The sequence below is a fragment of the Ciconia boyciana genome, chromosome 1 (genome assembly GCF_034638445.1).
Source record: "Ciconia boyciana chromosome 1, ASM3463844v1, whole genome shotgun sequence".
Taxonomy (NCBI): Eukaryota; Metazoa; Chordata; class Aves; order Ciconiiformes; family Ciconiidae; genus Ciconia; species Ciconia boyciana.
Window position 1 is genome coordinate 77,229,426 of NC_132934.1, and position 15,884 is coordinate 77,245,309.

The 15,884-nt window shown below is 40.2% G+C and overlaps 1 protein-coding gene across 4 annotated transcripts in view; it reads right to left on the reverse strand.

Annotated features, from left to right (window-relative positions):
• Positions 1-15,237, reverse strand: part of ARFGAP3 (ARF GTPase activating protein 3) — a 41,619-nt gene extending 26,382 nt beyond the window's left edge. The window contains exons 1-5 of one of the 4 annotated variants that reach the window (XM_072875738.1): positions 15,050-15,237; positions 8,723-8,841; positions 7,439-7,511; positions 4,417-4,548; positions 2,272-2,355 (exon numbers count right to left, since the gene is read on the reverse strand). In XM_072875738.1, the coding sequence (XP_072731839.1) occupies positions 2,272-2,355; positions 4,417-4,548; positions 7,439-7,511; positions 8,723-8,841; positions 15,050-15,118 (477 nt within the window). In that variant the 5' untranslated portion in view covers positions 15,119-15,237. Of the gene's footprint in view, positions 1-2,271; positions 2,356-4,416; positions 4,549-7,438; positions 7,512-8,722; positions 8,842-10,288; positions 10,434-11,032; positions 11,052-14,584; positions 14,828-15,049 lie in introns of those variants that run through there. The other 3 variants (XM_072875746.1, XM_072875764.1, XM_072875756.1) reach the window with 3 other exon arrangements.
• Between the last annotated feature and the right edge of the window lie 647 nt (positions 15,238-15,884).

Sequence of the window (15,884 nt, forward strand, 5' to 3'; positions counted from 1 at the left end):
GTACATCTCTGAAGGCATTGTGGCCCATGGAGAAGGCCACGCTGGAACAGGTGTATCTCAAAGTAACTGTGGCTGTGGATAAGTCTATGCTGCAGCAGGTGTGCACCTGGAGAGACTGTGGCTCATAGATAAGGTTCCACTTGGAGCAGGTACACCCCTGAGGGACTGCAGTCTGTGGATAAGTCCAAACTGGAGCAGGGGCAAGGGGAGGAGTTCATTGCAATGTTAAACCCAATGGTCTGGTCCAAAGGACCAAGGGTGGAGATTGTAATGGAAATACCTTTAAATTGTTGTAACCCAGGATTTAAATTGCATGTCATAGGAATTCCTATAGCAGGAACCCCTTGCTGCTAGCCAGGCTAGGAGCAAGCAGAGGAGTTCAATGTAACGTTAAACCCTATAACCTGGCCCAAAGGGACCAGGGTGGAGATCGTAATGGAAATACCGTTAAATTGTTGTAACCTATGATTTGAGTTGCATGTCATAGGAATTACTATTAGCAGGAACCACCCGAACCAGTGGAGGACAAGCCTTACAAGAAGCAGTGCAAGTGCAGCAGCAACCGGACCTGAGCTGGCTTTGGTGCCCAGTAACTCCACACAACACAGCACCTCTCCTGCCCTGAGTGACCACCATAACAGATGGAGCCCAAAGTCATGGACTAAATGAACTCAGTGAACATTTGTGGATGTTTTATGGGCATTTTACAGGGGTGGTTCACAGACTAGGGGAATGATATCTGTGTATTATATCAAAGGATGGGAAGGGGGGTGGTGGTTAATGAGGTTGTATTGGATAGTGTGGGACCTGAGCATGACATAAATGGTATGGAATAAGGGGTGGAGAATGTGCTGGGTTTGGCTGGGATACAGTTCATTTTCTTCATAGTAGCTAGTATGGGGCTATGTTTTGGATTTGCCCTGAAAGCAGTGTTGATAACACAGGAATGTTTTCATTATTACTGAGCAGTGCTTACACAGAGTCAAGGCCTCTTCTGCTTCTCACACCACCCCACCAGTGAGTAGGCTGCGGGTGCACAAGAAGCTGGGAGAGGACACGGCTGGGACCCCAACTGACCAAAGGGATATTCCATACCATGTGACGTCATGCTCAGCATATAAAGCTGGGGGAAGAAGAAGGAATGGGGGCGGACACATTCAGAGTGATGGCGTTTGTCTTCCCAAGTAACTGTTATGCGTGATGGAGCCCTGCTTTCCTGGAGATGGCTGAACACCTGCCTGCCCATGGGAAGCAGTGAATGAATTCCTTGTTTTGCTTTGCTTGCGTGTGTGGCTTTTGCTTTACCTATTAAACTGTCTTTATCTCAACCCATGAGTTTTCTCACTTTCACCCTTCTGATTCTCTCCCCTATCCCACTGGGGGGGAGTGAGCAAGCATCTGTGTGGTGCTGAGTTGACAGCTGGGGTTAAACCATGACAACATGCACAACCACAACCTCATGACAGGGGAATTCACATGCATATGAACTGGTGAAGAGTTTTCACAACAAGGGCTAATCTGATATACCCAAGCTCTTTGAATTCTTCTCTGTCCCAAAATATGTCGCATGCTCATACTTGTGTTTCAGGTGTTCAGACTGCAACTGTACTAGAAAGCAATTATACCAGAACACTTAATATTGTTGCAATATTTAGGAATACTAGGTGTAGTAACAACTTAATTGCTCTAAGTTTAAGATCACCATTGCTGAAGTTGTTTTCACTGGTATTTTTCAAATAGACTTAAGAGAGTGTCTGAAACATTAATCTGTGAAATAAACACAGCATCTATCACCTTAAGGAGGTAGGAACAAATAAAGGAAAGCCAACAGTAGCAATAGCCTTCAGAAAGTTACTTTAACTTTTTCAAAGAGGATGTAAGTATTTTGGAGGAAGAAAAATAGTTTCTGCTTAGCCAATGTTTTAAGAACTGTTAAACTGATTAAAAACCGAAGTTATCACACAGTGTATTTAAATCGGGCACTCCCAAGCAAGGAATCATGAGTCCAAGTGGAACTGTATGCCTACAAAAAACATAGTTTCATTCCACATTTTAGCTACTATTTGGGTCATTCTAAATTATCACGTTAGAAAGTGGTTCACATCCAGGAAGAATTTTGAGACCCACAGAAGGAAAAGCAGATAAATGTTAATTCCCTGACCTACCCTTTCTCTATAAGGTTTTCTTTCAGGGTTTAATTTTCATCATAGAGTACACAATTAACCTAAGTGTTTAGAAAGCTAACAAGAATTAAAAACAGGTAATCTATACCTTGGGAGAAACATGGGATGCAAAAAAGTCTTCCTCTTTGTTTTGAGGTGACACAGGTGGCATTCCACATCCATCTGTCCACAGCTAGAATTAAAAAAGAGAGAGAGAATTTTACAGGACAATTGCATGAGTATATTTTTTTCAAATGCACTAATCTTAAAACTACTCTTTTTTTTTTTTTTTAGGTTAAAAATTTATTGATTTTTTTCCTGGTACATAATTTTTCCTTACAAATTTATTCGAGCTTCAATATATGATATTCCTTTTTTTTTATTTCATACATCTTTGATGTGTTCCTTCACATTACCCATTTCCTTCTGAACCAGATCCGCAGTATAAGCTCTGCTGCAGTAATACTGTCAATATTTAGTATCAGTAGAGCTTTATAATAAGTAAGTAAGTTCATATTCTCATATAAGGTATTTTCTCTCTAATATCCTTATTTTTCCCAGAGCAAAAAAAATCTGAAAACATAACAATAGCAGTACTGGAAACAGTTTTCGGAATTGTATCAGTGTGGTCTGCTACTCTGATGAATTTTCCCACCTAGTCTCAGAGTCGCAAAACTTCTGCTACAGTTAAAGCAGAGTTTTTCAAGATGCTAACTAACATCTTTGAGCTATGCCTGATCTCAGGGCAGGCTGGAGGGCCCACAGTGCCTCAGGTCATTCTTAGCATTGTGCAGGACAGAACTATAACCTGTGATCTGCACTCCAAGGTTACTCATAGGCAAATCATTCCTTATGGTTCTTTCTACTACGTGCAAAAGATACATGACCAAAAATAATGACCTCTGTCAACAAAGTTACTGAATGTGGAACAAGCTTACTTAATCATTCCACAATCAACTAAATCAGTAAGTTACAGAAGAAATTTTTTAAAATGTGACAGGGAGGGGATGGTTGGTACTAAATCTAATTATCTGAATAATTTACTTCAGCAATTTAGATAGCACATAATCACTTAAGCTTGCAGTACATAATTCAGAAATATACTTACTAAAATTTTTAAATACAAAATACATAATTAATATCAAACAATTGGATGGAATCTGTAATTGAAGCAAGATAATCACAGTTCTTCAAAGTGTCATTTGGGGTATTAACCATCAACTTAAATGCACATGGTATATTATATTTACTTGAACATATTTTACATCTAAAGCTGTTTAGTAAGCCAAAAGAAATAGTCTCTGAAGTTAGTGATGTGAATTATATTGTCTATAACATTTGTGATATAGAATTATTATAATCCATTACATTTCTTGCTATTTGATGCATAGATTAGAAAAAAACCCAAGCTTTCTTGCTTTTCTTTTAATTCCCACACAGCCAGTCAACTTCAAACGAATCAGTCACGGACTTTAACAAGCTGAATTAAACAATCAAAACATGTTTTCTGTGTATGCAGAAGAGAACTGTTGTCAAACTTATTTAACACCTCAGCAAACTAATTCTGCATACTTTGCTAATAACTTCTTCCTGTCAGCAACCTAACTTAAGGTTTTCATAGCATGCATGAACTGTTTCACCATTTTTTAATGGAGAACAGCAAGTTCAGGAGATATATAACTCGCTAATTTTTCAAAAATTATTTTTGTAGGGAAAAAAACAAAACAACACATGTACCTGTTCAAATCAAATCCCACTTAAGTCACAAATATTTGGTAGTTAATTCTATTAGCACTTTTACATTTTTACATGCTGTACTTCTCAATAATAATTCAGTTCCAGAAAAGCAAAAATAAAACCACTATATAGTTCATGGAGAAGTGCTGACATTTTTTAATGCAATAACACTAATATAATTTTGGAACACACCTGCAAAACAAAGCAGTTTCCATTTTGAAGAATACCTGAATTTTCTGCAAGTTACTGCAAATGTTACAATTAATGTTTTGAGTAACCCAGCAGAGATCCTGAAATATCAGGTTGAGCTCTATCTCAATATTCTTTTTCCAAACAAAAAAAGATAAGCTGCAAGTAGTTTACACCCCAGCTTGCCCATTCACTGCAATGTGTATCAGTACCTCCCAAAGACAGAAAATCCTTTGCATTACTAATTAGAAACTTAAAATTACTGTAGAGGGAAAGACGACAAAGTTTTTCAGAAATCTAAATTACATCGGACACACACACTACTCACATCAGTACCATGCTTTCTTGTTGCTTGTGTTGCAAGAGATTTAATCTTTTCCTTGTAAAGCTGAGCACCACGACTGTTATACTTTGCATTGGTATCATTTGTCGTACATCCATGTTGATGGAAAAAAGCAGACTATGAAGCAGAAAACAGAAAATGCTATGAGAAACAGGTTTAAAACCTTATGGCATTCAACACAAAAATATATTGCAATGCAGCAAAATATTCTGCTCCCCTATCTAAATTTAATCTTTTAAATTATTAAGTCTATGTAGACCTCCAAAATAAAAAGAAAACTCCATTCTGGCAACCTCTCTACGTATAAACAAAACAACAGAAAAACCAAATACATTAGTGGGACATTTTAAAAGCATATACAAATACAAAGAATCCTAGTTCTGAAACTAACTGTAGAAAGGAACAGGTAATTGATTGCCAATACCTGTGCTTCAAAGGACATTCCTGATAGTCTAAAACGCATTGCTTGGCTTCATCTCTAGCACGCTAGAGAAAATAACGTATGTTCAATAGCATCAAAATGACTGTATAAAAATGGTCTTCCTTCAAAAGAAAAGTATATGTATGCACATATATATGTATGTACCTATATATATTTACAAGCTTGTGTATTTATATAAAGTATCAATGAAAAATTTTGTTGATATTTAGGATCTTAAACCAAAAGCAAATCAATACAATTATATTAGAGTTCCACAATGGGGAGAAAAAGAGGGGGGGGGGGGGGGGAAGTTGTTTGAAAGATGAAGACATGGAAAAGCTGGGCATTTTTTCAGTACCTAGAATTGACTAGCAAATCATGTCATATGTTCTTGCACAGAAGAACACGTCAGACTATTACAGGAAAACATAATAAACAAGTTTCTGATAGGATCAGCAAATCTATATAATATAAGGTTATGACCTCATACACTGTAATTGCAAAGCATAAATCTAGTATACAATTACCAGACTTCATATAAAAATTAAGCAACAACCATGCAAGAGAGAGATAATGCCAGTCAACTTCTGTGATTACAACAGAAACAGTCGTAAACATCACCGGTATCAAAATCATTGCGCATTTTTGCATTTGAATATATACAACTATCAACTTGATATTCAGAGCTTTTTTTTTGTATATCCTAATTCAAATCATCATAGAGATTTATTCTGAAAACAAAACAAACTAAGAACACTTCAGATTTTCTAGCAATCTGATACATAGGTACGAAGTTCAGGACTGCTGTTATCCAAGATTCAGCATCACCAGGCAATTTTAGATTACAAATGATTAATGTTAATCTGATAGTGCTTCTAAACAGTAGTTAGTAAAAACAGAATTTGGCATTTAATTGGAACAAAAAGGGAATTATTTTTTTAACGCAATTAGAGGAAATATGTTAATTTTATTGTTTAAATTTCCAGATAATTTACTAAACTTGTCATTAAATTTTCAGGTATTAGTCTTCCTAGGTAAGCCAAAACAGGCTATCGTGAATTTGAGGTATTTGAGGGGTGGGTGTGGGTATATTAGACCTCTTGGTACAATGTATGATAGGAAACAGTGACACCCAAGCAGAAAGACAAAAAGTCATAAAATTAAATAGTAAAGGTTTATCGTTAAACTTCTGATAATATGCTTTCTAACATTAACTGAAGCACTTTTGAAACTCTGCCGTCTCTTCCTTCTGACTGCCTTAAAACCTTTTGCTAAAAATGAAAAAAATTTTCATGAAAAATCTCCCTCTTCTGATTAGTCAATACTGTGATTTTCATGTACTAAGTGAGATAACAGAAACTTGGTGAGGAAATTCATTTAACAGCAGTATTAATACAGAAAGGTGTAACTTAGAAAGGATAGGCAGAAGAAAAAGAGGGACAGGACATCACTTTATTTCTCAAGAAGGCATGCAACTGCTCAGATGTGTAAGCCAGAGACAGTGACCTGCTGGATGTCTAATTCAAAGAAAAGGTTTGATTGGAAAATGCAGAAGTGGAAGATAAATAATAATGACCCTGAATTCATCATTCTTTTTATGGAAATAGAAAGAAAAAGAATAGAAAAAAACAGCAGAATATGAAAGTGTTAGACTTAAGGAAAGCGGATTCAGCAATCTCAAAATGGTTAAGAAAAAGCCTATGGAAAGCAAGTTTGGGTGAAGTTTCTTAAAGAAACAACATTAAGGACAAAGCACAAATGAAGAAAGATAAGGGGTAAGCATTCATGGAATTAGAAGAAAAGTAGAAATTGCTTAGGGAAGTTGCACGTTTCTTCACAGGGTGGGTGAACTTAGGGAAGCAATCTCAGTTATTGGTGGTCAATCTTTGAAAAAACACAGGAAAACAGGCAAGATTCCGAAGGAGCTGACAAAGAAAAACGTCCTCTTTTAAAAAGGAGATTTGATAATAATACAGCAGTCAACATAACTTCAATTTACAAAAATACTGTGTAACAAACTAATTTTTAAGTACATAAAAAAATCAAGTTGAAAGTAACAGCCAATATGAATTGGCCAAAACCAAAACACTGCTATTTCCTCTCTGACAGTGCAGCATGTCTTAACTTCAGTTGTACCTCAGCTATAAGTCAGATCTTGACTTCAGTGTGACTTTTGACAGTGACATGATTTTTGGCATGATATTTTCATAAACCACGTAAGGATATATGGTCACAGGAAAATGCCTGTAAGCTAGGTTTACGAGCTGTTGGAAAGACATTGTTCATCAGCTGTTTCACTGTTAAATTAGACATGTATGGACAAGGAATCTGATATGGCCTTTTCAGTGATTTTTATTAATGACTTCTAAGGAAAAATAAAACATTTGCAGATTATACCAAGACGGAAAAGTTGCAAGAAGTATGGAAGATGAAATCAGCATTCAAAGGAATTCTTACAAACGGGGGGGGGGGGAGAAATTAACTGGTAACATAAAAATATCCCAAGATGTGAACCAATAAGGACAGACAATAGCTTCCAAGCCTAACAAGCTTCAACATGCAAAGCAAATACTCAGGAGTACATACAGCATTTGCGTTTCCTCCAACTTGCATGCATCTCAGCTGAAACCAAGACCAATTGGAATCCAGTTCTGTAGATCTAAACAGAAGGAAACATTTTTAAGGTTATCTCCAAAGCCATTTAAAATCTCTCTACCTTTTTTTGCTAAAGTGTTTCTCTCCCTCCCTTTTTTTTGTAAAGTGAAAAACATGCATCTATACAAAAAAAAATCTGCGACAATACACAATGTGCAAAACAAATTAATAAAGCCATGTAGAACTGCCACAGTTTTTCAAACTGTAAAAGCTTGAAAAAAGTGCACCCTCTGGCTGGCAGGTTTTCCCTTTTAAAAAGCACCAGTAAGATACATTTTCAGGAATCACATTTGAACTCTTGTCAACAGCAGATGATAATCACGTGTAATGGACAAAATGACAATTCAAATGTCATATCACAACAAAAATTTGGGGCTCAGTGAGTATGAGGAGAATTAATACTGTGATCATTAGGAACGGATTCTTGAGAGGCCTCTTGTAACACTCTTGTATACAGCAAAAAGGCAGCAGAGGAAGAATGTTAGTTGATGGAAAACGGCTGCTTTTATCTGCAATCCGTTCTTGGATGCATTGCTCTCCCTCACTTCAAGCGGAACCTTACATTTCCAATACGTAATTATTTATTAGGCCAAAAAGGCCCACAGGCCATCAGTTAGGATACTCACCTGAAATGTGATAAGCTCAGGGTGCAGATTTACTGTACCAACTGACTGACTGAGCTAAAGAGCTGCCAAAAGGGGTAGCCCTTTACACTACCCCAGGACTAGCACTCAGGTGACACCGTAATGAACTACTTCAGGAAGCAAAGCTGGCAAAATGCTACTTAGCTCTCTGAACTGGCTTGCTGGGGGTCAGATTATCTTTATGATCAATACACTGTAACACTGTTGAAGATAATAAACTAATATTTGCCTCAGTCTTCATTTGGAGGAATGATAAAACACTTCAACATGCTTATTCTGTTCTTCATTTTCATCATCTTCAATGTAGAAACAGACCTGCCAACGAATGCGCACTACTAATACAACAAGCAGGTAATGGGGATGGGTGCATGGTACAAATTCTGCCAAACCCTACCTATTTACCTAATCCCTAAGCAACTATCAGATACATCAAAGCCAATACAAACATTAAAAAGGCCTGAATCAGTAGATGAGAGAAGAATGGGTTTTCCTCTCTGAGCAGGTATCTGAACAAACAAACAAAAGCATTAAAAGATGCAATTTTTACTATAAAAATATATAAACTACTTACCGAATGAAACTCAAATGAACACCAAGTGATCGATGGGTCCCCGAACAATCAATACAGAGAAAAACTCCATATGTTATGCTTGCCCAGCTAGGGTTCTTTGCTCCACAGTCAAAACATACCTTAAAGAAAATAAAGATCAGTAACAGGACCTGAGCATAACTACGTCTTATAGTTGTATTATAGGTCATGCTAACACCCTTGCAGTGATCAAACTTAATTAACTCATCCTTACAGCATCTGTTGACATGACAACTTCATATTATCCTAATTTTATAAATATAAACAGGAGTTATGCTATCTGCCCACACTTGTGTGTCTTTGCCCTAACTAGACAGGACTACATGCTTTCCCGGTTTCTGACTATAACCAGTGTACACATGGACCACAGGCTGAGAAACCGTAGGTCAGAGAACCCACATCAGTCTAGTGCAAACATACATTTAACACAGTACTTCCAGCACTACTGAAATACAAAAGCGTTTAAGAAATATTTTGCCAAGGGCAGGCTCTCTTCATGACGTACCACTAAGTCTACTCTTTCCTCAGAACATACATGCAACTGCAGTTACCAGCAGCACTAATGACATCATTATCTACCTTCCCATATAGAATCCTTGACCCTTAGAGCAAGCCTCTGAAATCCAGCTGTGTGAAGAAAGCATCCATGCTGTGTACTGCCTAGCTGAGCACTCTCTGCCAGGCATGACTATTTGTGTGATGTATCACACGTGTATTGCTGTATCAACCTTTTAACTACCCACAACATCGGCCAGTAAAAAAGCAAATATGCCCACAATTACTGCATAGACAAAACCAAGATTTTCTTACCCTCTGCCACCACGTTAGACTCCTAACATTCAGCCAAAACTACAAGAGGTATCTGCGTCTACATCTCATACACTTTGCAGGTCTGCAGACTACAACTTTCAAGTCCTGTTTCAGTTATTCTGAATTTTGTACTTCTTTGGCCAAGGAAAGCAAGAACAAAAAATTTATCTGATACGAATCAATTTTCAAATGCAAGGAAGAATACAAATTTAAACAGAAACAGCTATTCCTAGTTAATGCCATGTGCACACATCTATTCCTGTATGAAAGCACTTCATTATCTGATCAATGCTTTTTCAGTGGTATTTACAAAGGCTGCAAAGAAGTACTTCTACAGTAAAAGCATCCATCTATAGATACAGTCAGTGGCATCTACTAAGAAATAACTCCACGGAGAGACAAGCTTTTACACACAAATCGATGGAGTTCCAATCTGCAACTTTATCCTTTAACATGCTCCTATAAATCTAATGCATCCTCAGACAGCAAGGGAAGTTCTAGCTATACGCAGAAAGAAAAAAAAAAAGTTTATTCCAAGTCAGCTGGGGACATACGGAACACCCTACAAGCAGGCCACAATGCTTCCAGCACCTCCTTGTCAGGCTGAAAAAAAAAGAAAAGGTTAAGAAGTCTCCTCGCTAGAAACTCTATTTGTACAACTAAATAGAGATTTTTGTCTCTATTTTTTTGTACATACCCAGTAAAACAAGCCCTGAGTTTGTGCTCAAGTCAGCTCACCTATCATCCACCATCCACCCAAATAAATTTCAAGTACAGGCCCAGAAGCAGTTTGAGGCTAAACTCGTTTTAGTGTGGGTCTACTTAAGCTTGTACAGTCCAAGTTTATCAGGCACAAGCAAAGTTCACCAGCAGATCCAGCATTAGCTCTTCCGACATAAGAACATTTTAAGTCTGAGCTTCAGTTAGACTAATGACCTGTAACACAAACAGAAAGCATGGAGGTCACAGTTTCTGCATGTGCAATTCCCCTTTTTCTCTCTCAACAGAGACTTAACATTTATTAATGTTAAGTCATTTATGTATCCCACTATTGTATGTGGAAATGGGGTCATTCACTGACATATAGCAGGAAGAAGAAATAAGACAAAAGCTACACATTATGAGTGACAAAAGGAAGGGTTAGAGGGAGACCGTGAAACAAGCACAAACGGAAGAATGATATAGAGGGAGTTAGGGAAACTCTTCATGAGTAACTCTTCATGTATGCCATACTCTAAGAAAACACACAGCCTTAGTAGTCAGAACTCATTATCTTTTTCCCAATTCTCTCCATTCTTTGAAGTAGTTCCTTAAAAGCAACATGAGCCTCATCTTCATTTTAAATTGGCTATTTTCAGGCTTTTTCTTACAAGGTCAAAAGGAGGATGGGGACAACAAAACAGGAGAAGATTCTGCTTGAAACCAAAGTGAACAGAACAGCCCTGATCTCGCTTCTAATACAGGAAAGCAAAGCAGACTTACAGTCCTAAGTCTTGTGGAAATTCCCTGGAGCACAAACGGGAAACAAGAATCTTGAGTATCAGCGGGTGGTTAAAAAAAATCCCCCATTTAAAAAAAGTTCAATTATACACATCCCTAAAGATCCTCATCCCCTCCCCGGTACAATTACAAGCACTTCTTAATTTCAACATCTTAAAAGTCAATTGCATCACCTTGGAAGCTAGCTGCCACAAAGCAATATAGCTCAGTATCTTCACTCATGCAGGACTTTCTATCAACTATTTACCAGACATCTGTGAAAATTATTCATATGCATAAAACCTGAAGCTTTTAGGATTGCGATGCAAGTAGGAACATCTAATTTTCTTGTGAAAGTAATGTAGAACTGCCATTTCCATCATGTTATGCAACAGAAATAAAAGCATGTTTCATTAACATTTAGACTCATTTTGCTTAGTTTTCTCAATTCTTAAAGTGCTTCCCACCACATAAATTTTAACAAGAAGTGGGGGGGAAGAAAAAAAAAAATTAAAACCAATTTTCACCCTATGAAATCGTTTCCATACCAATAAAAGATAAAGTGTATTTTCTATACTGATTTAGGCACAACTAAGATATCAAAATCATTATAAAAATCAATTTGAAGGATATGCTTAAATAATCTATTGCTTTTAAAATACACTTGCATTCTTTTTGCTTATTTTGTGTTAAAGCATTTCAGGACAGCCTAGATTCAGTAACAGTCACTTTGAAAAAAAAAGAGCAAAAGCCCTAATTGAGATGTTTGTACCAGAGCCAACAAAAAGACCCAGGTATAATCCACAGCAAGCAGTCACCTTGCACAAGATACCTATGTTAATAAATAAATACATAATATACATTGTTATTAGATATGGAAATGAAATAATATATAGCCTGTAGAAATGTTAGCTTGGGCACTTCAGAAGAGGTGAGCAGGTTCAGCAAGCTTATCGCTGCAGTCACAGTTACACTGACACTTTCAGCCTCCCATGTAGCAGGGCTACTGCCACAGGGTAGCAGCTCCACATCTCCTTGTGCTTGCCATTCCTAGCATGGAAGGCCACCATACAGCTGCATCAACACTAAACCAGCTACAACTCAGGAGGTAGTTTCACACTCGCTCAAAGGTGATCCAAGTCCAAGCAGCTACTCTCTTAGTTACCAGCCACTCTACCCAGATATGCTTGCTTTCTTCTCTTGCATCAGCAATAATAATCACAGTTGTTGATCCTACTGGAAACCAGCACTGCTCTGCTTTGACTCAGAGCAAAGGTAAGTCCGACTCACATCACAGCCACATGACCAGTCATGCCAATATAAGGGAGGGAAAAGGAGTGTTTGCCATAGGAAGAAGACAGGACTGCCCATTTTGGAAGCGTTGCGGCCTTAAAATGATTTAAGCGAGACATTATATCCTACACTCTAGAGTGGGGCAAAAAACTCCCACCCTCCAATACACACCACACCCACAATACACACTTTAATAACAAAACTGAACAACTGTATTGAGAAACCACCACCAATAAAATGAGAAACCACCACCATAACCCACATACTTGGTTTTCAGCCAAGGGTCTCCAAGCTGATGATGAATACTATCATCAACAAAAGAAAAGAAAGAACCAGAGAGAAGGGAATGAAAAACTACCACTTTCAGAGGAATAGATTTATGCCAGATTAAAAGAGACTGTACAGCACAGCCTCAGGGTGCAAGTCTTCAAAACAGGTGAGCTTTACAAACATTGAAGTTAACAATACCAGGTAGCTTAGGGACTATGAGCATTTTTGTATGTACAAAATACATCCTACTTAATAATTGTAACATGTTTGTTAAGTGTCGTCAGACAGCTCTATATTATGTAATACCCAAAGACACACTAAGAACTCAAAAAAAAGCTATTTCTCATGCTATACACAGTAAAGGAAACTAAGATCAAATTAAAGATATGTTAATTTCAAGACAATTATTCAAATATCAGTTTAAACACACTATAATCCACAAATTAAACTGTACATTTATTTAAACGAGAATTATTTGCCTAAGCTCATGTGCACTAAGAACTACTGCAGAGCACCTAGCACAGTGTAAATGTACGTGCCTGCTTATAGTAGACAGTCAGTAAGCCCAGATGCTGCACTGAAGAGATACCAGTTCTTCCCAAACTGTATACATGAACAACACAGTTAAAGCATATTACTAAGCTTTTAATACAGAACCCTTCTCATATTTGCATTTCTTTCCCACATCTGTCTTTCCCAGCAGAAAAGCCCTACAAATAAAACGGGCAGACTGCATAAGAATAACACAAGAGAAAGGAAACAGAACAAGATGTAATCAAATGTGAGAGGATAAACTGATGACAGCAACAACTTTTACTTAAAAAGACTGGTCAGATACATGGGCACGGGAGAGTTGAGATCTAAGCTGTTGATGTTTCCCACTCTCCTTCCTCTCTGTCTTTACAGGTCAACAAGACTGGGCTTCACTGCAGTGCTAACGAGCTCTCTGCACCTGAGCTACTTCTTTTCAAACTGACCTAGCGTGAATAGCAGCACACACTGTGCCAATATTGCTTTGTCAACACTGGCACTAAATTTCTGTATAGCACCTGACAGGGCTGCAAGGAGAGACAGATATGCCTGAGCAACCACAGGTACCACAACCACCTTACTAAGTCTAGCACAGTAACAAGAAGTTCAGAACTGTTCGAGGCACTCCATCCTTGTGTTTTCCATCCTCACCAGCTATGGGCAGTACCTTCTGATTCTCTCGTGATCCCAATACAGAAAAAGCACCACAACAGCATTACAGAACTACTCAACCTCTCGGGCACAGTACCAGTGAATTTCAGGAGCCTGTAAAAGACCTTCTCTCTGACTCTCCCTGTTGGGACTAGGACCTTTCCTTGATGAACTTTTTCCCTCCTTGCAAAGGCAAGTTTTAGGAATGTTTGTGTTGGAAACTAGTCGGCGAGTGTTCATCTTTTAGCTATGCTTTCTGAGAAACCAGACGTGTGCCCATTGCCCATACAGTCTCAATGATTTCTGTTGAAAACGTGGAAGCCAGTCTTGGACCAAAGACAGACCTCCAGACTCATATTTCCAGAAAACAAAACCACGGTGTTTCTTCATAACTGTTTCCTACTGTATTTTTCAGATGTGTTCACAGCATATATCATAATGCCAAGGCAATGGAGCAGATGGCACTAAAAAGCAGCACAGGAGCACACAGCTGCTGAAAGTAGTTCTGCCGCCCAACGCTTCTGCCATGTCACCTTGCAGTCTGAGGCACCTTTCCCAGTTCGCAGCTAGCCACCGCACACCTTCATACGTAATGGATACTAAAAAAATCAACACGGCTTTACGACAGTGAAAAATTAAAGTCTCTGCTGGACGAGTCCAATCTGATGAGAAAACATCAAACTTTTATCGCCACAGAAGCAGCTGTGCCACAATGGGCTTTGTTTCTTTGATAAAAAAAAAAGAAAGAAAAAAACACACACACAAAAAAAAGCCCAAAAGAGAAAAAGAAAAACACATTCAATACTCTACCTTGTCACTGTTTCGGAACTTGCTTTTTATTTTTAGCTGAGCTGACACTCCTTCCAGCAATCCTTAGACACCAGCTACCCGAGAGGAGCTGCACCTCCCCAATTAAAGGCTTAACCCAAAACGCCCAGCGGACCCGCCTGCGGATCGCCCGCCGGGCCGGCCGGAGGGCAGGCAGAGCTGCCCAGACGACGGCGAGAAGGGCTTCCCCCGCTTCCGGGACGGCCAGCACCGGGTGCCGCTGCCTGCCCTCCCTTCCCTTCCCTTCCCTTCCCTTCCCTTCCCTCCTCTCACAGGGGCCCCCCGGCAGCGGGCAGCCGGGCTGGGGGGCCGGGGGCTCGGCGGGGCGTGGTGGGCCGCGGGCACTCCCCCTCCCCGCCCCGCCGGCAGTGCGACGTGTCACAACGGCGGAGCGCAGCCGTTGCCTCCCCCCCCGCCGCGGCCCCGGCTCCGGCCCGGCGCCCTTACCTTGTTGGTGGGGACGGAGCGGAGCCGCTTGAAGATGGCGGCAATGTCCTGCTTGCTGGGCTCGCACATGGCACCGGGCGGCAGGTGGGGGTGAGGCGGGAGGGCTGCAAAGCAGAGCCGCCGCCGCCGCCACCGCCTGCTCGCACCGCCGAGACTCCCCACGCCGCCCCGGGACGCTCCGCCCCGCCCCGCCCGGGAGGCGGCCACGCAGCGCCCGGGGGGGCGCGGCCTGCGGTCGCCGGCGTGGCGCGAGGGGGCGACGCTCCCCCGCCCGCCGCCTCCCGGTTGCCCTGGAGACGAGCGGCTCTGCTGCGTCAGCGCCTTCCGTTGGGCACTCTAACCGTCGCGGGGGGGAGCGGTGGCGGGAGAGGGGTGTGAGGCGGCCGGCTCGGGGCGGTGGGTGTTTCGCCCTGAGAGGGCTCAGGCACGGGAGGTGGAGGGGAGGGCACGACCCGCCGGCCTCGCTTGCTCGGGGCCCGAGGCGGTAATGGCGAGCGTAGGGCCCGGGAAAGAAAAAACGCGCGGAAGACCACCTCCACCTGGAAAAAGAAGCAGCAGTGTTCCCCTCAAGACAGATGATAAAGCACGTTATTATGTCCGTGGATAGACCTGTTTCTGCTCTTTGACTCAACAAGTAGGTTGCAAGTGCTCGGTAAAAAATTTAGTTAAAAACCCTTGTGCGCTCTCTTCACTAGCATTAAAGTAGAAAATAAGTCAGTGCAAAACCAGCAGAACAAAAAGATGACAGGTTTTAATTGCTTTTGAAAGCAGCATGTTCAGATCATAAATCTGAAATCATAAAGCCTCTCAGAACAGGAAAGAGCATAATAGAAAT